The sequence below is a fragment of the Pygocentrus nattereri genome, chromosome 15 (genome assembly GCF_015220715.1).
Source record: "Pygocentrus nattereri isolate fPygNat1 chromosome 15, fPygNat1.pri, whole genome shotgun sequence".
NCBI classification, from domain to species: Eukaryota; Metazoa; Chordata; class Actinopteri; order Characiformes; family Serrasalmidae; genus Pygocentrus; species Pygocentrus nattereri.
In genome coordinates, this window is record NC_051225.1 from 23,899,590 (window position 1) to 23,923,382 (window position 23,793).

General features: G+C 40.3%; 2 protein-coding genes across 5 annotated transcripts in view; one reads left to right on the forward strand and one right to left on the reverse strand.

Moving 5' to 3' along the window:
• zfyve9b (zinc finger, FYVE domain containing 9b) overlaps positions 1-7,036 on the forward strand; it is a 23,061-nt gene extending 16,025 nt beyond the window's left edge. For all 3 annotated transcript variants that reach the window (XM_017716602.2, XM_017716605.2, XM_017716604.2), the window contains exons 13-16: positions 1,171-1,333; positions 1,533-1,638; positions 1,728-1,904; positions 5,361-7,036. In XM_017716602.2, coding sequence (XP_017572091.1) covers positions 1,171-1,333; positions 1,533-1,638; positions 1,728-1,904; positions 5,361-5,522 — 608 coding nt within the window. In that variant the 3' untranslated portion in view covers positions 5,523-7,036. The remainder of the gene's footprint in view (positions 1-1,170; positions 1,334-1,532; positions 1,639-1,727; positions 1,905-5,360) is intronic.
• The window catches only part of elovl1b (ELOVL fatty acid elongase 1b), a 26,662-nt gene continuing 9,566 nt past the window's right edge, over positions 6,698-23,793 (reverse strand). The window contains exons 3-10 of one of the 2 annotated variants that reach the window (XM_017716607.2): positions 19,509-19,618; positions 14,283-14,384; positions 12,929-13,119; positions 9,845-9,925; positions 9,657-9,713; positions 9,465-9,570; positions 9,193-9,329; positions 6,698-7,593 (exon numbers count right to left, since the gene is read on the reverse strand). In XM_017716607.2, the coding sequence (XP_017572096.1) occupies positions 7,243-7,593; positions 9,193-9,329; positions 9,465-9,570; positions 9,657-9,713; positions 9,845-9,925; positions 12,929-13,119; positions 14,283-14,343 (984 nt within the window). In that variant the 5' untranslated portion in view covers positions 14,344-14,384; positions 19,509-19,618 and the 3' untranslated portion in view covers positions 6,698-7,242. The remainder of the gene's footprint in view (positions 7,594-9,192; positions 9,330-9,464; positions 9,571-9,656; positions 9,714-9,844; positions 9,926-12,928; positions 13,120-14,282; positions 14,385-19,508; positions 19,619-23,793) is intronic. The other variant, XM_017716608.2, reaches the window with a different exon arrangement.

The window sequence follows — 23,793 nt, forward strand, 5'->3', positions numbered from 1 at the left end:
CAAATCGTAAGGCAAATTATTCAGTAACTGCATTAAAAATAAATGTACATTTTTATTTTATTTATTTATGTACTGTTTATTTAATTTAAAATGCTACCCTCAAATTAACAGTACATGTGGTTTATGATCTACACATATTGCTATATGCTTACAATTTACTGCTGAAAGCCAAAAATCTATGATGCTCTTTGTATCATTTTATAAAAATTATTTTTATGGAGCAGATCACTAAAGAGACACCATCTGTTTATAGTTTGTAGCCCTGATTTGCGGAAAAATGGGTCGTTTCAGTAGACAAAAAAGTTCAGCTTCTTCTATTATAAGGGTTTAAAATTACATCACCCATCTATCAGGAAAGAAGACAGTTATATCCTCATATGACACCCACTTTTTGAATGTAGCTTATGAAATAAGAAAATTATGAAGAACATGACAAAGTGAGTTTTGCAACCACCAGTGGTCTCAAGGACTTGAAGAGGATAACAACAGTACAGCAGCCAGAGTTTGAACTGATAAGCTACAGCTTTTCTGCACATTCAGTGCACAATTGCTTTACATACTGGAAAAAATACAGCAGAAAATGTAAAATGCGCTGTAACCTTTGCACAGGCAACATATGTCCAATATGTTAAATCCAGAATATAAATAGTAACTGCGCATTAAAGTGTTCAGTAGTTTGTTGCCTGTAGAACATGTTTACTTATTTTTACTTTGATCAACAAAATATGCAGTTTGATCTGGGGTGCCCAATCTTTTGCATACTTGTACATTTGCTGAAGTTAAATTTGAATTGAGAACCATTTATCACTGTGAAATTAGACCTCTGTGTTTAACCCATCCGTGCAGTGAAACACCCACATACATGCACACTAGTGAACATACACACTAGGGGGCAGTGAGCACACTTACCCAGAGAAGTGGGCAGCCCAATCCACAGCGCCCAGGGAGCAACTGGGGGTTAGGTGCCTTGCTCAAGGGCACTTCAGTCATAGACTGTCAGCCAAGGGGATCGAACCGGCAACCTTCCGGTGACAGGGCTGGTTCACTAACCTCCAGCCCACAACTGACATTCCAAAAATATCAGTCCAAAGCTGACATTCCGAACTTCAAAGTATTTCTAATTACCCGTGGACGTGCTCTGTATAGTTGTACTGTGTCTGTTCTTTTCAGATGGCTTGATGGTGCAAGTAACTATGGAAACCATGCTCGAGCTACGGCGAGCGCTTCGTGACATGAGAGACTTTACCCTCACCTGTGGCAAACTGCAACAATCAGACAGACATGAGTATGTGCACATTCAGTGGCAAGATGAAGAACCTCGCTTCAACAAGGGGTGAGTTTATTTGTATATCATGAAGGACACTGCTCATGATTGGTGTTTTAGAGTTCACCTGATGACAAATAATCAAATAATTTATTTGTACAGGGGTTAATGATCTGTTACTGTGTTACTTTTAAACATTTATTGTAGTGCAGTGATGCCTTTATTGATCCTGCACTTGTCCATCTGTCTCGACTCTTCTGACTCACAGCATAACCAGCCCCATTGATGGGAAATCTATGGAATCAATTACTTGTCTGAAGACACATCAGCGGTTAGAGTATCGAGCGAATGGAAAGGTCATACGTTGGACGGAGGTACACACCCACATAGATACTGTTGCCTCTGGGATGTTATCTGTCTTTTATGGAGACACTTTATCAAGTGACCATTTTCGCCTCTGCAGGTGTTCTTTCTTCAGAGAGAGGAGCAGTCAGGTGGGCCAAACGCTAATGGCAACCATAACCGCCTGACGGAACGGCTGGCACGGGCTTTCTGCCTGGCATTGTGCCAGTCTTTGAGTCTGCTAAAGGAGGATGGCATGACCAAACTAGCATTGCGAGTCACGCTAGATGGGCAGAAGGTGAGAATGTTACCACGAACCACAACTTCAGTTATCAAACTACAAAGGGAAAGTTCATGAGCAAACTTTAAGTTGGCTTGAAAAAGCCAGGTAATTTCATTAAAACGTTAAAATGGTCGAAAACTGTTGATAGATTTTCCAATGTTGCCAAAATGTTGTTAAGGAGAAGCTGCAGTATCCGTGATGGATGGTAATTCGTTGCCAGGTGCTACTGTGAATGATGTTCCACCTTAAATTCTGTGCCATGTTAATTTTAGGGCTAACTTAAAATAAAGTTCCACCTTAAATTCTGTGCCACCTTAAATTTAGTGCCATGTTAATTGTAGTGCCACCTTAAATTTAGTGCCATGTTAATTGCAGTGCCACCTTTAAACAAGTTCCACCTTACATTCTGTGTCACCTTAATTTTATTGCTAAGTTAATTAAAGTTCCACCTTAAATTTTATACCACCTTAATTTTAGTTTTACCTTAAAGAGAGTTCCACGTTAAGTTCTGTGGCACCTTAAATTTAGTGCTATGTTAATTGTAGTGCTACCTTGGAATGTTAATTGAAGTTCCACCTTAAATTCTGTGCCACCTTAAAAGAAGCTCCGCCTTAAATTCTGTGCCATTTTAATTTTTTTGGAATGTTAATTGAAGTTCCACCTTAAATTCTGTGCCATCTTAATTTTAGTGCTACTTTAAAAAAATCCACCTTAATTATTGTTGATAGTTGTTAAAATGTTGTCAAAATGTTTTGTGTGTGTGGTGTGTTGAGTGTGTGTTGTGTTTTTATTTACCTTAATATCTGTTCCACCTTAAATTTAGTGATATGTTAGTAGCAGTTCCTCCGTAAATTGAATGCTATGTTAATTAAAATTCCACCTTAAATTCTGATCCAACTTAGTGATATGAAAATAGCAGTTCCACCTTAAATTTAAAGCTATGTTAATTTGAATTCCACCTTAAATTCTGTGCCTTCTTAAATTTTGTGCTATGTTAATTGCACCACCTTAAATTCCATGCTATGCTATATGAAGCTCCACCTTAAATTTAGTGATATGTTAATAGCAGTTCCACCTTAAATTTAATGCTATGTCAACTGAAGTTCCACCTTAAATTTAGTGATATGTTAATAGCAATTTCACCTTACATTTAATACTATGTTAATTGATGTTCCACCTTAAATTCTGTGCCATGTTAAATTTAGTGCTACGTTCACTGAAGTTCTACCTTCATTTCAGTTCCAAGTTGAATTTAGTCACATGCTGATAGCAGTTCCACCTTAAATGTAATGCCATGTTAATTGAAGTTGCACCTTCAATTTAGTGATATGTTAATAGCCGTTCCACTTTATATTTGATTGAAAATCCACCTTAAATTTAGTACTATCTAAGTGCAATTCCACCTTAAAAGCAGTTCCACCTTAACAAAATCATTATGTGTGCTGATACTGTTGAGCATTAGGCTGGGAGCATGTGAGACATTGTGCTCCGTGCATGAGTTTGTATGTGTTGTGTGAGAGAGGTACCCATTGTGACATCACGTGTGGCATGCTGCCAACATTCCGCCCATTCATTCCTTTTGAGAAAAAATAACTACAACCTAATGGGGTACAGGTACTACAATCCTGCAGTTTCATGCCTGTAGCTCCAAAACTGTAGGATAAGTAGCATTTAGCTTTTTGAGTATAGAATAATAAGAAGAAGATTATGAGAAACAGTAAGTTGGCTTTTTCAAGCCAATTTAATTATTGTAAATGAATTGTTATAATCGGTTCATTTTCAGTTGAAATAAACTACTGTTCAACAGTTTTGGATCACCACTGAAGAGCTTGGAACCAGTTCTCTAGGGATGTAACAATACAATATATCCTATCAAACTGAATCACAGCATATGATATTGTGTCATATTAAATCATGGAATTGTGGCTAGTATGTTAGCTTAGGGGGAACAATAGATTGTGGCTAGAAAATTAGATGAGAACACTGCAAAGCTCATACACTATAAGGCCAAAAGTATGTGGACACATGGCTATTACACCTGTATGAGCTTGTGCGGCATCCCATTCAACACACACACACACACACACACACACACACACACACACACATATATATATATATATATATATATATATATATACATACATATATATATACATATATATATATATATACACTTCACTGGAACTGAGGGGCCAAGCCTAAACCTTAAAAACAGCCTCAGACCATTATCCCTCTTCCTCCATACATTACTGTTGGCACTGTGCATTCCATATGTAATGTTCTCCTGGCATTCACCCAACTCAGATTCATCCATCAGGCTGCCAGATAGTGAAGAGTGTTTCATTACCTCGAAGAACACATTCCCACTGCTCTGGAGTCCAGTGGAAGCATACTATACACCACTCCATCTGATGCTTGCATAGGGATCTTATGTGCAGCTGCTTGGCCATGGAAACCCATTTTATGAAGCTTCTAATATACAGCAAAAGTTTAAAACTGTAGTGAGTGATGCTTTTCAGCACTTGGCAGCCTTGCCTGAGAGTTTGTGTAGTTGTTGTTGCTTCTAGACTCTTGCATTTTACAATAATACCACAGATGATTGAGGCAGAGCTGGCAGAGCAGACATTTCAGACTCACTTGTGGCATCTTATGACAGTGCCACATCTAAAGTCAACTAAGCCCTTCAGTATCAACCATTCTACTGCCAGTGTTTGTCTAAGGAGATTGCATAGCTATGAGTTTGAATTTATACCTGTTAGTAATGGGTGTGGCTAATGCACATGCAAGCAACAATAACGATTAGCCATATATGGTATATTGTACAGAGCTGTAGATTGTGAAAACTGAGAATGAGGATATAATGAAAGTAATATTCAGACTTGTGTTTGAAAAGTGGTGATTAAATGTTGAGGCAGATCATTACAGGGGAATTCCACTTAATTTTTACATTTCTGTATAATTACACAATTAAGATGTAAAACGATCAAACATGTTTTGGTGTGAAATACTTCATCTCAGATAATGAGTTAGAACGTTCAAAACAGTGCTTATAGGAACTGGACAACCAAACTGTTTAAAAGCTCTCTCTGAGAAAGTCAGTGCACAAAATGGCTACAGGTTGCTGCCTGAGACCTACAGTAGGTTTTGGAAAATCTATTTCTAAAACATGCTCATTGTTAGAAATAAAGGTTCTGTTATGTTCCCTGACTAAAGGTACTGAGATGTAAACAACAGTATTTGAAGTAGTGTGTAAAAATTATTGAAATTTCAAAACTGTAGGATGTGGGCCCTTTTAAAACCTAAATAAAACATCTAAAAATGCCTTCTGGTGTCTAGTTTAGAATGGATTGACATTCAATGAGAAAGTTATTATTGCATGACTAAAAGCAGTAGTGGAAAGTAAAGTCCTCTGTAAGTAGACGCCTCTGAACTTGTTTTAGTTTGAGCTGTTTGTTCTGTTTGTTTCAGATGGAGTTTCTAGCAGGCAGTAATGCTCAGCCTCTGCCGCTATGTTACCACGACAGTCTCAACCAGTCGTTAACAGCCGTTGTACAGAGTGTCTCTCAGCGCCAAGGACACACTGCCCTGCAGCTAGAGCTCATTTTCTACATCCTGGAGGATATATCCTAGAGAACACCCTGACAAAACTTCACCACGCTACCATCTGTATGATCATTCGCAGCTGGACAAAATGGAAGACATACTGTGCCTAAAGGCATAATCCAAACCCCACCCTAAACCTCTGTCTCACTTTGTAGGTGACTGGAAAAAGTCACAATGGCAGATTTACATTAGCAGCCTTCATGTAATACAAAACACAGTCTCCATATCTCTGCTGTAGATCCTCTAGTCATAGACTCAAGCCAGTGGATTTATTTCAAAATGAATCATGTTAAATTATGTCACCAGCAGCAACTGTTCAGCTATTAAGTAGCATTATCTGTACGTTTAGGGTGTCAAATGCAGTTTTTGAAATGGACTTTGGCATAAAATTAATATGCATGTTGTGCAAACCACTTCAAAAAATGAGCAAAAGAATCAGAAATTAACTAAATTATAATTAGCATGACCTAAAACTGGAGCATTTTTTAACAGTGATTATTTTGCTTCCATGGATAGAGCTCATTATATATTTATGTTGATCCTGGTTTGCACATAATCAGGTACCTTCCCTGTGTGCCACTATACAAATACCATTGACGTCTGTGGCTGTATAAACATCAGGCTTAACTCTTAATGTTCCACTTGAAATGGAACGGATGGGTGTGGTCTGACCTCTGCCCTACTTTCTTCTGTTCTAAAAAGAAGCTGAAAAGCTGCTAAACGTATGAAGTACTAAATGATATCATAATTTTTTCATATCCACGTAAACAGACTGTTTCTTTCTCTTTGCCTGTCTGTACCCATTGACCCTACTCTCTGGTTTCGTCTTGCTTTCACTCACACTCGCACACACAACGTAGGATGCATGCTGAACTACCAGCTGCGTATTAGATTCTACGTTGCCCCAGAGGAGGAGAATGGAAGTCTTGTTTACATCCTACATGCTTGACATAACTGAGATTACAGAGACAACACAAAGCATGCAGTGGGGACACACTGGCAGAAACAAAAGGGATATTGCTCAACCGATTTAAAAGTAACAGCTCTTGCTGCATTGAACCACCATAACCAGCAGTACATAGCAAGCAAAACCATTGTTCAACATGGAGTTGAAAGGATTGCAAAATGATGTATGTTACACTTAGGACGTGTGGAGGTGTTAAGCAAATATGCTAATAAATTCAAGAAAACAGTAGCCAATAAATATTCATATGGTCCCATTTTAAAATGGAATTTATTTGAAGTTCAAGTCAATATACTTGAGTAACAAAAATGTAGAACCCTACAGTATCAATCCCATTAGTTTGATGGTAAACCTACAGTATTTACAGTTGGAGCTCAAGTTGACTTGGAGAACTGTACAGTGCCATTTGCCACTGGGGAGTCTGAGTGAGCATGGAGAGGGGGGTGGGTAAGGAGTGCATTCATTCTGCATGTGAAAAGGCGAGCAACATCAGTGAAGATTATATACAGTCAACATCTCTGCTCTTCTCTTCATATATTGTGCTCAATATTTATTTTCTTTAGATTAACCATTAAAATTATTAACAAAAATACAAACAGGGATCCCAGACTCATTCATCTCCCCATGTATTTGTGCATTATTAAAACTACAAAATAAAGGGAAACAAACAAACAAAAAAAAAGGACATGGTGAGAAAAACAGTCCCAAAACACTCTTTGGAATCCATGGCATTTTGTGCAGGCACTCGTGGTCATGCATTTTGGATGTTATTCTCTTGCCTGTCTAGGCTTTCTTCATCTTACCACTGTGGGAGGATCCGTTCTCGTGGTGCTTCTTTCCATTTGTCAACCCATTCTCATGGTGCACACCACTGCCATTAGAAACTACTGAAGCACTATTGGCAACAGCTCCATTGGACAGAGCACTATTGTCCTTGCTGTTCACACTGAGCTGTTCAGTGCTCTTGGGCAGCCGCTTGCCCTTCACGTACGCCTGATACCAGAAGTTGGAGAAGAGAATGAAGAAGAAGGTGCCATACATCCAAATGAGGTGGAGGATGAGAGGCATCTGATAATCACAGCTGTCCATGAAGTAATACTGTGTAGCATGAAGGGACACCAACACGAACTGTGTCTGGAAAAGCAGAAGACAGAAACCAGAATCAAATGAAGGTTAATGAAAGAAGACCAAACTCCACTTCTACTGGGAAGACTAAAGGAACATCAGCCCAAGATGTAGCAAACCTCAGCATGTGTGATACATTTAAATTTATTTGATTGAACTGTACAGTTAGAGGAATCTTGCCCATAGTAATCCCCCAACCTCTAATTAAATACAAATGAACAGCTGTAGGTCATTTCTTTTTTTAAAAATTGAGGAATAAAAGCAAAACAGACACCCAGTAGTTCCACACATTCAAAAGCTTCCTCATTTTTTGGATTATTTTCCATAAAAAGATGTACTCTCACAGAAAAACACACACACGCAAAAAAAGACAAATTATAACTAGAAATTGCATAATCATGATGACAGAAAAATATATATTACAATTAGATTTAAAAGAAAATAATAAACAAACAAATATCAATCCCCACAGTCTGCTGGCACAACCTGAAGTGAATTTAAAAAAAAAAAAAAAAAAAAAGGATTCCATTTGGAATAAAATGTTGCAGTATTGCCTTTCAAGGTGGACCTTATCTTTTCCATAGTAAGAAATGCTTGACATCCCGGAGCCACATTGAAATGGAAGGGGGTTTTGAAGACTTCCATAGTAGCAATATGTGGCGTCTTGCCAATAGAGACGTAAATGCTATAATATCCGACTGAGCTCTGTTGAGCAAAGGTAAATCAGTGGAAAATCCAAATATTGCAACGAAAGGGTTCTTATTAATGTTGGTTCCTAAAACTTTTGTCAATCTTGAAATATTCAGACCAAAATTTAGGTAAACAAGGACAAAAAAAAAGAACATGTGACTTAAATCACATGGAGTAGCATCACATTTATCACATTGATCATTGACAGCATTCAGATAGAATCTGGATAGCTGAGACTTAGATAGATGGATTCTATGTAATACCTTGAACTGAATCAACTGAAGTCTTGCACAAAGCTGTAGGTCATTTCTGACCAGGAATCATCAAGGAGGGCAGATTTCCTTGATCTGTCATACCAAATGGACCTGCTAATTCACTGGGGATTTGAATCAGGTGTGCTTGGGCAGGGAAATTCACATGTCCTAGAACATGAACTAGAATTTGTGACTTTTGGTCTAGGCAGGTAATACACAACCCCAGTTCTTAAGACCCTGCTTGGCACAGTTGTTAATATTTCTTGCCTCAACAGACCTATTCCAGCTCATCAACTTATTAGCAAGTCCCTCGTGAGCTAGATCAGGTGTGCTGGGGCAGGGTTCACTTGAAACAGTGTAGGGCAGGGGGTGCCTATGACGGGAGTTAAAAACACTGTTTTAGACCATCAGGACAAGTCACAGAGTGAAGGTTGTTTCAACTATATGAATTAGACTATCAGATGGAATGGCCCTTAGAAGGAATGGCCATTAATTGGTTGCATTCTTCTTCCTTCTCTTCTTGTAAGAATGAACTGCAGCCAACAATGTTCTTTTATCTTTTTACATTCTTTCATTCCTACCATATTAAGCGTTCATGAATGCCAGCTCTAGGGGCCTAGTGCACTTCTGCAGGAACACCACAAGAAGACATTAATAAAATTACCAGCTGGATGGCTGTCATATATTTCTTCCACCAGAGGTACTTCTGGAATCGAGGTCCTGCAGCAGAGAGGCCATAGTAGAAATACATGATCACATGGACAACAGAGTTGACCATGGCATGGAATGATCCCATTCCACCTGTAGAGATATTCACAAAGTTACACATATTCCTGTTTACTTCTATAAGCAATCACTTAGTTACAATAATTGTTCTTGACTTTCATGTACACTAGTATGTATGAACTTCTTACATTTAAACCCTAAATCACTTACCAGGAACAAAGCTGACACCCCACCACCAAGTCCAGGGCATGAAAGAATGGTGGAAGATGTGTAGGAATGTAATTTGACTGTGTTTCTTACGTAGCACAAAAAACACCTAAACAAACACAACACTAATTACACTCAAGTCTGAATGACTCATACAACCAACAGAATGCTATTTATGACAAACTCAAATCTTACTGTATCCATGAGCTCGATGAACTTTGAGATGAGGAACAACCATGCCACTCTGACCATCTACAAAAAAAAAAGTTCTGTATATACTGCAAACCCTGTATTTCTATTTCTTTTTCTAATAAGGACAGCTCATGCATGAGGTATGGTTATATTGCATATGCACAACTGTTTACACAAACATCAGATCTTACCCTCAGTCCTTGTGGACTGTCTGAGTAATCAACTGGGTCACATCTCCACGTATATCCTGTGAGCCACCCTGACATCAAGAACTAGAAAGTAAAAAAGAATGTTTGTTACACTTTGCGTAAAAAGCTTAGTTTGGAGAGAAGAGAATAGAGCATTGAGAGAGGACAGATGTAACTACATCAAACTGTAATATGTCTCTTGGTGTGCATCCTTGCAGAGTACTTGTAATAAATATATAATAAAATGTGATGTAAAAGCACTAACATCTGTACCAGTGTCAGCACAGCAGAAACTCAGAGATCAACCTTCAATTATTTAATTTCCAGTCAAATGGTTTTTAAGTACACAATACATATTTTTTAGCATTAGGAAATGGCTAAACCATATAATAGGATGGAACCATATAAAATGGAATCTTCAAAAACTAAATGGATAAATGGACATCTAAGACAGATAAAATCCTGTCTTCGATGTTGGCTGCATATTCTGTTTCTCACAATCCAAGTAATCTCAAACACATTCAGTGATGCTGAGGTCTGAACTTTGAGTCATTTGATTGTTCTGAGAACATCAGCAGCTTCTTTGTTTAATATGCAATTTTTCTTCTTGTCTACTTTTTATCAGTGAAGGCTTCTTGTCAGGTACACCTTGAGTTGTCTTCTCGCAGTGGACGGATGGACAAAACACCTGTGGAGTGTTTCAGATCAGATGCAGGAATGAAGCTTGATTTTTTTTCCCACTTTTTCAAAGATGAAAGTAAGTAATGTTTATCTGATTGTGACAGTTTCGGTGGACTACCAGTGTTCAACAGGTATTGTTCTAAGGAGTCCTATTGTCATTATCATCGCCATTAACCGCTTAGTCCAGATGGGGGGTAGCAGTTGAGAGAGCAGAGTATCCCAGACGACCCTGTCCCCCGCAACTTCCTCCAGCTCATTCCCGGGGACCTCAAGTCGCTTCCAGGCCAACTTGGAAATATAATCCCTCCAGTGGGTCCTAGGACGACCCTGGGGTCTTGTCCAGGTAGGCCAAGCCTGGTACACCCCTACCGGGAGGCGTCCAGAGGACATCCCGATAAGATGCCTGAACCACTTCAGCTGGCTCCTCTCAACGCGGAGGAGTAGTGGCTCTACTCTGAGCTCCTCCCGAATGACTGAGCTCCTCACCCTATCAAATAGAGTGTATCCCATCACCATGCAAAGAAAACTAATTTCCACCACTTGTACATTTACATTTATGGCATTTGGCTGACGCTCTTATCCAGAGCGACTTACAATTTGATCATTTTACACAGGAAGGCGAAGGTGGTGTTAGGAGTCTTGCCCAAGGACTCTTATTGGTATAGTATAGGGTGTTTACCCAGGTGGGGATTGAACCCCAGTCTACAGTGTAGAAGGCAGAGGTGTTAACCACTACACTAACCAACCACTTGTATTCGCTATCTCATTCTTTTGGTCACACAGCTACCCACAGCTCATGACCATAGGTGAGGGTCGGGATGTAGACCAACCGGTAAACAGAGAGCTTCACCTTATGGCTCAGCTCCCTCTTCACCACTACAGTCTGGTACGGTGACTCCATTACTGCTGCCGCCTGTCCCAGCCTGCAGTCGATCTCACGATCCCTCTTCCCATCACTCGTGAACAAGACCCCAAGATACTTAAACTCCTCCACCTGGGGCAAGTCCTTTCCCCTTACCTGGAGTGGGCATGCCATCCTTTTCCAGGCTAAGACCATGAACTCAGACTTGGAGGTGCTGATCCACATATCCACATCCACAGCCGCTCCAGTGAGTGCTGGAGGCATCCATGTGATTCAGCCAAAAGAATATAATCATCTGCAAATAGCAGAGATGCCACCCTCCAGCCTCCACATATAATGGCCTCCTGACCCTGGCTACGTCCTGACATTGTCCATGAATATCACGAATAGGAGTAGAGACAGGGCACAACCCTGGCCAACACGAACACTGAAAGAGTCTGACTACGCACACAGCTCTCACTCCGGGAGCACAGAGACTGAATGGCCCGGAGTAGTAGCCCTGGTACCCCATACTTCTCAGGGAACACAGTCGTAAGCCTTCTCCAAGTCCACAAAATACATGTAGACTGGGTTGTTGAGGGGACTCCCATGTCCCCTCAACAATCTGTGAGAGGGTGAAAAGCTGGTCCATTGCTCCACGGCCGGGACGGAATCTACATTGTTCCTCCTCAAACCGAGATTCAACTATCGGTCGAAGTCTCCTTTCCAACACCTTGGCATAATCTTTCATAGGGAGGCTGAGCAGCGTGATACCCCGATAGTTGGCACACACCCTCCGGTCCCCCTTTTTAAAAAGAGGCATCACCACCCTGGTCTGCCAGTCCAAGGGTACTGTTCCCAGAGTCCATGCAATATTGCAGAGCCACAACAGCCCCACAGTATCCAGAGCCTTAAGCATCTCTGGACAAATCTCATCCACCCCCAGTGCCTTGCCACCGAGGAGCTTGCCAACTACCTCAGTGACCTCCACCAGGGAAATGTAAATTGACACACCAGAAGCCTCTTGCCCCAAGTCCTGGAAGGGAGGCATGTCTCCTGGATTAAAGAGTTCCTCAAAGTGTTCCTTCCACTGAGCGACAACATCCTCATTTGAAGTCAAAGTTTCTCCACCCTTGCCGAATACAGCTTGGGCACAGCTACCCCGACCGCTCCTGAGTTGCCCGACAGTTGTCCCGAACCTCCTTGAGGCTGAACGAAAGTCTTTTTCCATGGCTTCCCCAAACTCCTCCCATGCCCTGGATTTTGCTTCTGCCACTGTTGCAGCTGCCACCCTTTTTGCCTGTCGGTACCCATCAGTTTTACTGTCATTTTACCTTTAAAGAATTTTTTGAACTTAATTTTTTTCCCCTTAATTTCCTTTCCCCTTGTGGATTATTTTCTTTCTTATCTTCATCTTCTCAGAGTTATCTCCTGAAAACTTGTAACATGTACTTAATTTGTAAAATATTTTGACTGAAAATTAAAAACATAAAGGGTGGTCTCTGACTTTAGCATAGCAATATATGTATATGAACTGAACAGTGCACAGCTTTCTTTAGTCTCACCTCATACACAATGAAGCTTGACAGAAAAACCAAGAAGAAGTTGTAGACAATCATGGGCCCTTTTAGTTGGAAAGGTTTACGGGTGGCCATTATCCGAGGGCCTGCATACAGTACGAAGAAGAGGTAGACGAGCAGAATAGCAGTCATGTTGACTGGACTGTCCATCAGTGGGTAGCCCCTCACCCGTGGGTCTAAGATGGAAACGCACCAAACAAAACAACAAGACATATTTTGTGATCTTTAGTGAGAGCAAACATCCTGATTTAAATAAAACATGACAGAGGATTTACTCTCCTAGGTTAGTCCTAAAAAGAATATTCCATGGAAATTGAAATGTCATTAGTTTCCAACTGGTGTTATAAATTTCAAATTTCATTTTCTGTATGAGAAGGCTCACGCTGTTTGAGGCTGAATTAGTTTTATTCGAGGAGGTGCTATAATTTGAGTGATTACTGACAAAATCTGCATTTTTAATTAAGGATGAATCTACAATGTCTGTAATTCGACAGGACCGTCAAGTCATAATTCCAGAGTAAACTGCTTTCTATAATTCGTTGAACATGGAACTCCTTTAGTAATAGTAGTCATGTTTGAAGAGTAACAAAACCCAATAACAGACAATTCCACTTCTTTTTGTGACCAGGAGACAAGGCTAACCGCTAAAATGGAGTATGCTGAAAACAGCACTAGTGTTATCTAAGGAGACCGAAATTTTGAAAGTACCTCTCACACGCCAGTGCAATTTCTGTCCTTTTAGGTGGCATTTGCTCCACTTTACTAGCCTAATGATTCCATCTTGTATTAACTGGGAGTTAGTTTTTGTTGTTTGGCTATGATGTTTCAATGTGGGCTAGCTGGGATAATTTGGGGAAATTACTTTATCCTGTAGGAATCGACCAGTCAAATTCCCTACAAATTACATTACTGGACCTGCTCTGAGAACTAATCCAGCTCAAATTGGGCTTTAGCATAGATTACATTATAAAAAAAAATAAAAAAAAATCACATTCAATCAAGCTAAATGTTACCATGGTGCCAAATTTATTGTCCTCATCTACAACACAGTCTGTGTTGGTAGAACAGTATGTAAGACTGTAAACTTAAAAGTTATGCGGTGAATCTAAACTAAATTCATTATGTTGAATCGGTCAGTTGTCATGTATAGTAGGTCAACTGTAGGTTACTTTAAGTCTAGGTTTAATCTGTGCACAGTGGGTATTTCACAAAGCAACATTTCTCAGTCAGCCAGATAATTTAAACCCAAAACAAGAACAAAGGAAGCCCAACAGAAGATTCCTTTGGGCAATCCTGACTTTAGATTTAGGTTATCATGATAACGTTACTGAGTACATACCTCTCCATTCTAGAAGCTTGTCATACACTTCCAGCATTCTTTCTGTGACCATCTCTAGCATTTTCTCCAACTTAAGGACTACTTCTAGTTAAGGAAAAAAACCTGTGGAAATAAAAACCAAGAGTTGTTCTTTCAGTCCACTTTAAGCAGTGGAAGCTCAGGTTTGCACAAAGTGAAAATGACCGCACTTTAATTACATTAGTTCCTCAGGGGACTTTAGGGCTTTTAAACAAAGAATAGAAATCAGTGAGTGGAGCCAGTGTGAAAGATCCTCATAATGATGTGCATGCTGCAGCCATGTGATACGCCTGCCTAGGGGGAAAAAAAACAAAAAACACGCACATGAGGTTAACTAGTGACTCGCTGCTCTTTCTCTCCCATATCCCTCCTCCCTCTAAACAACATCCCTTCCTTTCTTCCTCTCAGCAGACATGGCCTGATGCTGACAGGGAGGAGCTACAGCTGGGAGGGAAAAAAACCCAACAAAAAACGCAGAGCCTGAGTGTGTGTTGTTCCAACCTTTAACTCTGTAGAACAAATACTCACATAAAAACCTGCCCTAAGATAAGTTACAGAAGGCAGTAATAATTCTTTGACACACTTTAACACACAGTACAGTTAGGACTGTAACAAAGCTTGTGCTTATCGCTATGGCTGAGTCACTGCCATGGATTAAGCAAACGGGAGGGATGCAGGTGTGGCGTCAGGAAGGAACGGCATGGAGAGAAGGGTGGAATGTAATCAGTGTTAAAGAATTCTGTCCTGGCTCTCTGAGCTCTCCAGCCTGCAGTGAAACACACACATTCATAGCAGATGTCGTGCAAGAGGAAAAGACAAGGGGCGTGCTACAGCGTAGTCACATACCACAACCTCCCACATCACCAGCGGCGCTCTTCTAGCCAACCCTTACGCCTCCATGCACATAACTGATCATCTTTTGTGCTAAAGTCACCAGATCTTTCCATTGCTTCCATTTTCCATCTCCTTTTCCACTGGGTTCAACAGCACAGTTTGCCCGTTCTACAATTATGGGTCAACCAAGAACTACAACTATTTCTACTATAACAGAAGACTTAACATCAGCATTAGCGTGTGTGACTGCTAACTTTGAGGATAAGGTCATCAGTAATACAGTTTCATATGATGTATTTTAGGTTTACTTAGGCCATTTCCATCTAGATCTAACATGTTATCACCTCGGATGGAAACAATTTCATTAGCAAGTGAGGAAAGATGGAAAAGTTGGGACTGGAACATTGTGTGCTATCAGCTCAGGGAGTAAACCTTGCATTGGAAACACAAGTAGAGGGAAGTTCTGTATTTACCATCTATGGCCTCCAGACAGTGGAACATACTGCAGCTAAGAGTGGCCAATACAAACTCAAATTTATATAGAATTTTCTGATCCTCAGGCCATAACAATGACAATTTCATAACTGCCAGAAAAAACCTTGTATCTTGTTATTTTCATTGTATTTTCCCCCCATAACTTGGAATAAAATCTTCTACAACACAATAAATTATTAACGCCACTAGTTTAATACCATTTTTCCTAATGTGACCTTGTGAATCATCATTACTTTCAACCTAAAGCCTAGCAGCTTGCACACTGTTATGACTCCATGACTGTAGCACTCTCATTCAAACAGATCTTTAAAGGGCAGGTTCCATCAATGGCTCTACCAATAAAACCAAATTTATTTCCCACTACTCTCATGTTCAATCTGTTTATCACTACAGAATACTGCTGATGTCCACAATGTCAGTAATTAGTAATGTTAGCAGTGGAGGATGCCTTCAGCAGACTACACTGAAAGAACTACATATAACTATGCATGGACTATGTATATTATCTTTAAATAATTATGTATAAACTGTCAAAAGTAACCACAAAGTGCAAAGCTCCAGTTTCCCTCAAGACAAGATCTAACACGGTGCTATGAGAGGATAATATCAGATGATCTCATTTGACGGTGATGAAATTAGGGTAAAGGTAGTTTTTGATTTTATGTTCACTCTGTGTTTACACGATATTCAAGTTTAGGTTCATGGGAACATAAAGAAAATGATCTTACTGAATGACAAAGTAATAACTACATTCTGATGAAGTTCATTTGTTCACACATATAGCTATAACAAAAAGAACTGAGTGTAAATAAAGAAATCTTACAGGGTATAAACTGATGAATAATAGCTACAATGAATAAATACAATGTATTATTTTAATTGTTTGACATTAAACCACAGGGTGAGGTTGACATAACACAGCTATTTTAAACAGCTGCATATCTCCCACCTCAAACTTCAGCTATGGCAGCCCATGGTAGGTTCGCACAGAACATCAGCTTAATGGCTTCATACTGTGGATCAAACTTCTCAACATCTCGGCAAAACAGACTGGTTCCTGCAAATAATGGCCTGCCATAGTTTCCTAGATTTTTCGCATAAGTGCCATCTAAGATGTTGCTGGAATGGTTGGCGTAGGTCCCGCATTTGCATTGAAAGATTGGAAAGTTATCACAATGCCTAGCATTTAGCTTACTGGTGATATGAATCAACTGGCCTGCATTTGTTCACATGTGGCCATCAGGTTGAACCACTTTCAAACCTTATTCAATGAACACAATTTCATTTGTAACTGTAAAACAGCTTTGTAAATGGAACGTAAGACATGCTGAGTACAAAGTTCGCAATGAGATCATATTGGCCATATTTAATTAAACATTAGGAAAACTAGGATAAGATTAATCTATTGATATATAGCAAACAAATTAAATGTACCATCCACGCCCAGGTGCAAGAGGGTAACCCAAGGTGTAAGTGCTTATTATGCTATAATGTTGGGCAATGTTTATCAGATTTATAGCTTACAGCTGAAATTTACTGTCTGCAGTATGTGTCCTCCAAGGGCAACCTTAAGTCTTTCGGAGACAGCGGAACATCCTGAAGAGCATCCTGAGAACTAATCAGCAGGTGCCTCTAATCTTAACATCCATGCACGTCTCACGTCTCGCACACACTCCTGCCCTTATCTGGGCTGATCTGACAGCCTTAGTACATTCATAATGAAATGCATCATGATAACATGTTCTGAAAAGACAAAGATTAGAATTTTTGAAAAGAAGCTGTAAGGAGAGCAGACCTGGGGAGTATTCATAGTCAGAATACTATCTGACAAATAAGTAGAATCAGTTTTGATCAACTAAGGCTAAACTAGGCTAACTATTCCAAATACCCCATCATGCAATATATACTGGGGGGCAATAAATGATTCACCTACAATGAGAAAAATAAAGTATTGATCTGATAGTGGAGTACGTACATGACGTATATGAAGTCACTCATGGTGGACAGATTGTACAGTGGACAACACCACAGCCTCTGTAAGTGGCACTAAAGAAGACAATTTGCTAAAATTACATTTATATTTTACAATATCATATGTTAGCTGTAGCACTTAAGAAAAGCCATACAAATTGTTAAACTACCTTAGCAACTGTGCTAAGATGTCTGCGTTTTATTAATTGAACCACATTTGTAACCCTCTTTACAAATAAGTGTAATATTCCTCAGTAATGTCAATCTACGTGGGTCTAGTCTTGATTTCTACAGTTTATAAAAGTTTGTGTTTCTGTCTCAGCAGATACATACCTGAAAAACATATTGGCACCTGCCCACCTATCGATGCACCTCTAATGAAACAGCTTGAAACAGCTGTCCAGTTACATGACTTTTATATCATGTTCTTGGAAGACACTTGCTCACCTATGTATGTCATGGGTATGTAAAATGAATCAACTGCTCATCTTAAGGAGTTTTTGTTTGTCTTACACTCACTGTTATATGGATTAGGGTGCAATAGAACTTACCAATTAGCCTTTTCTTTAACTGATAACCAATGAAACAGCGTTACCATTTGCGACTACCTGACTAGTAATTCTGCTTTTGTGCATCCCTGCTTTCACATCACTGTTAAGAGACCACAGAAGGGGTGTTAACATTGCCCAGAAAGCCACAAGGTCCAAAAGTCATAAAGAGCCTCTAGGCCTTCTTGGCACCAGATAGGGCGACTGCCATAGACCTTCACGGCTGCAGGCTCATGCGTATGCTAGAACAGATTCTAAGATAAGGTGTATAAAGCACTAGCTGCCACACACACACCCAGCATCTATTGCTTCTGGTGGAGACCGATCCGGCCAGCAGCAGAGGATTGCAGCATAGATGCCTGGTGAGCTAATACACACTGTAACACAACTCCCCGGGTACTTGATGTAATCTTTGCTACACACTATTGTTCATAAAGTAACTCAGAATAAAGCCAGGACTTGTCCATTGTGTTTCTAATGCTTCTAATGCCTAATAAAAATGACTTTGAAGTTCTCTCTTCATTAAGTTAGTAATCCAATTCCAGTCAGCTTTAGAAAGTTTAATGATTTCCAGCCAGCTGGATTACTAAAACTTGGAACAAGAAAATGAACCAGAAAAAAAAGCTGTACAAATACTGACCAATGTACAGTCCAGACATCTCAAGACCAGTTCTTTGGCCCTTTAAACTCACTGTGTTTGACTTCACCAGCAGGCGTGAAATGACATGGTTGCTAACAGAGACGGAGGAACCACCCTGCTCTGTGCATGCTTGTCATGTGATTACGGTCCATCAGGGCGAAGCATAAAGAGAATCTAAAAAGCACTAAACATGTCCTAACATCTTAGTCACATGAGCCTGACCTCAACAAGCTGTCATTTCACTGAGGCCTTATCAAGCTACAAAACTTCTCAGTTCAAAACAAGGCTACTAACTGTGACATTGCTTTAGCAAAAGCCCAAACTGAGGGGTGAGGCTGCAAGCTAGCCGCAGTAAAAGCCATCCTGTCAATGAATCATGCAGTGGAAAAAATGCCCCATGGTTTAGAGTTAATGATGAACAGAGGGAGGGGAGAATATCCCAGAAAATCAAGCGAGGCTATTAGGTAAACACAGGGACCTGCGTCTGTTAATGGGGCGTGACGGCTAGAAAGACAATCTTATTGATTTAAAACTAACACAGCGGAAGGAATAAAGCTATCACCCGGCAACCATCTAAACTGCTCAGAATACAAGGAGTTGCACCCCCTGAAGAAGTTACACTACAGGTGGGGAAACTTTAGAAACAAGACGAGGAGAGGGTCTTTCACACCTGAAGGGGTCTTGTGTGAATATTTATAACGTAGTAAAAGTTCCACTCACCTTCAGGTCAACTTCCCCTTTTTCACCTTCAGCGGTTGTTAGTGAGTGCCAGTGTGCCAAAACAAGTCCGGCTCACCTGATACGGATGACAAATGAGGCCTGGACAGAGTCTGTGAGAGAAAGAAGGAAAAGCAGAGAGAGAGAGAGGAAAAAGAGAGAAAGAGTGAGAGATCTGGGTGACTGGTACTGCTGGCCTCAGTCTCCTCCCACCCTGACTCATGCAGTGGATGAATAACTGGCTCACAGACAGAGTGTGAGCGAGAGCGAGACGAGAGAGAAGGGAGAGAGGAAAAAGGAGCAGTGTGTGTGCATGTGCGCGTGTGTGCGCACGCCAAGTGTAAACGAGTGAGAGTAAGAACAGGAAGAATCCGAGTGTAGCAAAGCAGGCTCTTTTTAACCAATGGTGGTCAAACAGGAAAAAAAATGTGAGTGGCTGGTTAAAAGCTGACGACTCAGGCTGAAAAAAGGGTGGTCCTGCCCTCCTCAACACACCCCGCCTCTTTTCTCCTGTCCCATCCCGTCCTGATGAGGCACAGGCGTAGTTTCCACTATGGATGGGGTGGGTGGAGGCACTTTTCAAAATTGAGGTCTTTTTTGTTTCACCATTTAGCAAGAGAATGGTGAGGAAATCACTAAAGTCTACTCTTGTTATGCAGAGTAAAGAAATATAATTAAAAGATGGACTGATGGATGCATTCAAAAATGCAATTTTTAAATGGTTAACGCTTTTTGATGGCTCATTCTGGTTCTGTAGACCAACATTTACATCAGACAGTGTTACTATAGTACAGACTTCACATTTACCCATAAAAAAAAAACAAAAAAAAAAACACGCTTTCTCAGTACAAAAGCAATTCTTGGGGAGCAACATAGCAGCTCAGTTTTGTCCGTGACGAATTAGAGACTGAACCCATAAAGATGTAATATACTAAAATATGCTAACAAGACTGATGTCTTGACAGGAAACTTGCCTTCAGCTACACAACATGAGCCAACATTGCTTACTACTTTGAGATCGGACTGTGCAGTAAATAACCAGCTAAAATAAACAACATTCATAAATTACAGATTTGTTAATTTTATATATCTAATACCCTTCAAATATGGCATGTAATCTAGAGCTCTTCTAGTAGCAGGTAGCATGCTTTAAACAGCACAGCATAGGTTTATAAATAGTTAGCATAAGCTCATTTTGCTTTAATGTCCTCATTAACACTAGAAGCTAGAGTTAGCTTAGCAAAAAGGCCTGAACACATTTACGCAGAACCATGCAAGTTCATTCCAGCTCCCTAAAGTCTGCTGCCTGCAACATCCTTCAGCATGACCGGTTTGGCAGTGGGTCAGTAATGGTGTGGGGTGGCATTTCTTTGTAGGGCCGCACAGCCTTCCATGTGCTCGCCAGAGGTAGCCTGACTGCCATTAGGTACCGAGATGAGATCCTCAGACCCCTTGTAAGACCATATGCTGGTGTGGTTGGCCCTGGGTTCCTCCTAATGCAGGACAATGCTAGACCTCATGTGGCTTGAGTGTGTCAGCAGTTCCTGCAAGATGAAGGCATTGAAGCTATGGACTGGTCCACCCGTTCCCCAGACCTGAATCCGATTGAGCACATCTGGGACATCATGTCTCGCTCCATCCACCAACGCCACGTTGCACCACAGACTGTCCAGGAGTTGGCAGATGCTTTAGTCCAGGTCTGGGAGGAGATCCCTCAGGAGACCATCCGCCACCTCATCAGGAGCATGCCCAGGCATTGTAGGGAGGTCATACAGGCACGTGGAGGCCACACACACAATACTGAGCCTCATTTTGACTTGTTTAAGGACATCACATCAAGTTGGATCAGCCTGTAGTGTGTTTTTCCACTTTAATTTTGTGTGTGACTCCAAATCCAGGCCTCCATTGGTTAATAAATTTGATTTCCATTGAAGATTTTTGTGTGATTTTGTTGTCAGCACATTCAACTTTGTCCAGAACAAAGTATTATCACAATCAGAATATTTCATTCATTCAGATCCAGGATGTGTTATTTGAGTGTTCCCTTTATTTTTTGAGCAGTATATATATATATATATATATATATATATATATATATATATATATATATATATATATATATATACACACATACACACACACACACACACACACACACACACAACACACACACACAGACAGACAGACAGACAGAGACACACACACACTTCCTTTCTTCTACAGCAAATAGGTAATGGGTAGGACAAATATTGGGGAGCAGGATGCTGGCATTACTGCCACTGAGTGCTGATTGGTTGGTGAGTGGAGAAGCTCATTGGCTGTTCGTGTTCACAGAGGTCATGAATGTACATGAGGCGCCATTTTAAACTCCTGTCACTAGAGTTCAAAAGCTCTTAAAAACATAACAGCAGTGTTAATGTTTTTATGCTGTTCAGTGTTCAAAATATAATTAGATCTTTAGAAAATCACTAGTAACTATGATTTGGCTCAAATGTTCCATCTTAACCCATTCATTTTGGACTCGCTCTCTAGTGTTTGAAACACCAGGAAGATATTAGAGTGGAAATACTCTTTCGTTCTTATACTAGTAAAGAATTCTGTGAAATGCACAAAGATACCAGCAGAATCCTAACAAAGTAAAGATGAAGAGTCAGTAAAATCAGCCCGAAGAATCTGAAAGTCCCACTCCTAAAAATTAGGGATGCACCAATATGGGAATTGTGGGCTAACACTGGACTGCATGTGAAAAAGCATATATGTGCATATCTGCAAATGCAGACATGTAAACATTCATAAGATATAATAATTGGGGCTAAATCACTTTTAAAGGGTTTACACTAGAAATCGACAGATATAGGATTAAGATGAGATATAGGATTAAGATGAAAATTTAAAAATACGCCATACCCAATATACACCATATTTCCTAAAGTATTCTCACCCATCCAAATCACTAAATTCAGATGTTCCAATCACTTTCATGGCCACAGGTGTATAAAATCAAGCACCTAGGCACGTTGAATGCTGTGGTGTAAAGCGTCGCCACTGGACTCTAGAGCAGCGGAGACGTGCTCTCTGGAGTGACGAGTTTGGTGTGGAAAAACCTGACTGGGCTGCACAGAGTCCTGACCTCAACCCGATAGAACAGCCAGGCCTTCTCATCCAACATCAGTGCCTGACCTCACAAATGCACTTCTGGAAGAATGGTCTAAAATTCCCATAAACACTTGCCTTCCTAGAAGAGTTGATAGCTGCAAAGGGTGGGCCCACATCATATTAAACCCTATGGATTAAGAATGGGATGTCACTCAAGTTCATATGCGTGTGAAGGCAGACAAGCGAATACTTTTGGCAATATAGTGTAACTGTCTGATACTTTTTTCCTTCAGAAATACATAAACAAAGATTTTCCTCAACATTTGTTAGTAGTAGTTATTTAAGAGACCTAAGCAAGATAACAGGACATGATGCAGTTCAAAAATAAACATGCAGCTTTAACACACACCGAGCGCAAAATCATACAAAATGTGGAACATTCAAAATTATAACTATACATACCGGACACGACTCGATTTACAGGGGACGGAATTTAGCCAAATTGGTCGCGCTGCAAAAAAATGGGCAGAATATCGATGAGAACTTCCTTTTTTCTTCTCTCAAAACGTGCAACCTGTGAAACTGGAGGATGTTTTCCACCCTGAAAAAGCCAGAGGAGAACGGAGTTTCTCCACCTCATTTCAGGAGCTAAAACCTCCTCACAGCTCGGATCTAAATCAGCCTGCGTTGATTTTTTGAAGATGCCAAGGGCAAAAGATCATCATTCCTCACCGGCCGAGCAAACTCGGCTAGTTTTGGGAAATTCAGGAATGTCTGTCCATTTTGGCAAAGAGGAACGTAGCCTGAGGTACAAGAATGCAACTATTGCTCCATTTAAGGTGGAGCGGAAAACTCCAACAAGCAGTTTGACGAATAAGATGCTCGTTATTTAGGTAGACGTTATAGTTTAACTGCTCATTAACGTTAGCGGTTTTACATGGGCAATCATAGCATTAGCTAGCTAGCTTGGTGAGTAATTTAGCAATGAACATCATTATAAGCTGCTGTTGAGCGATGTTGCCAGAGAATTTTTTATGATGACGAAAAAGAGACGTGCTAGGAAGAAAAGATGGGATCTTTCTTGTTCACTCGCTAGTAGAACCACTGTTGATTAATAAATCAGTCGTCCACAGCTTAGCTACATTAGACTACTGTAACGTTAAGCATAGGCTAACTGATGTTTGCCGTATTA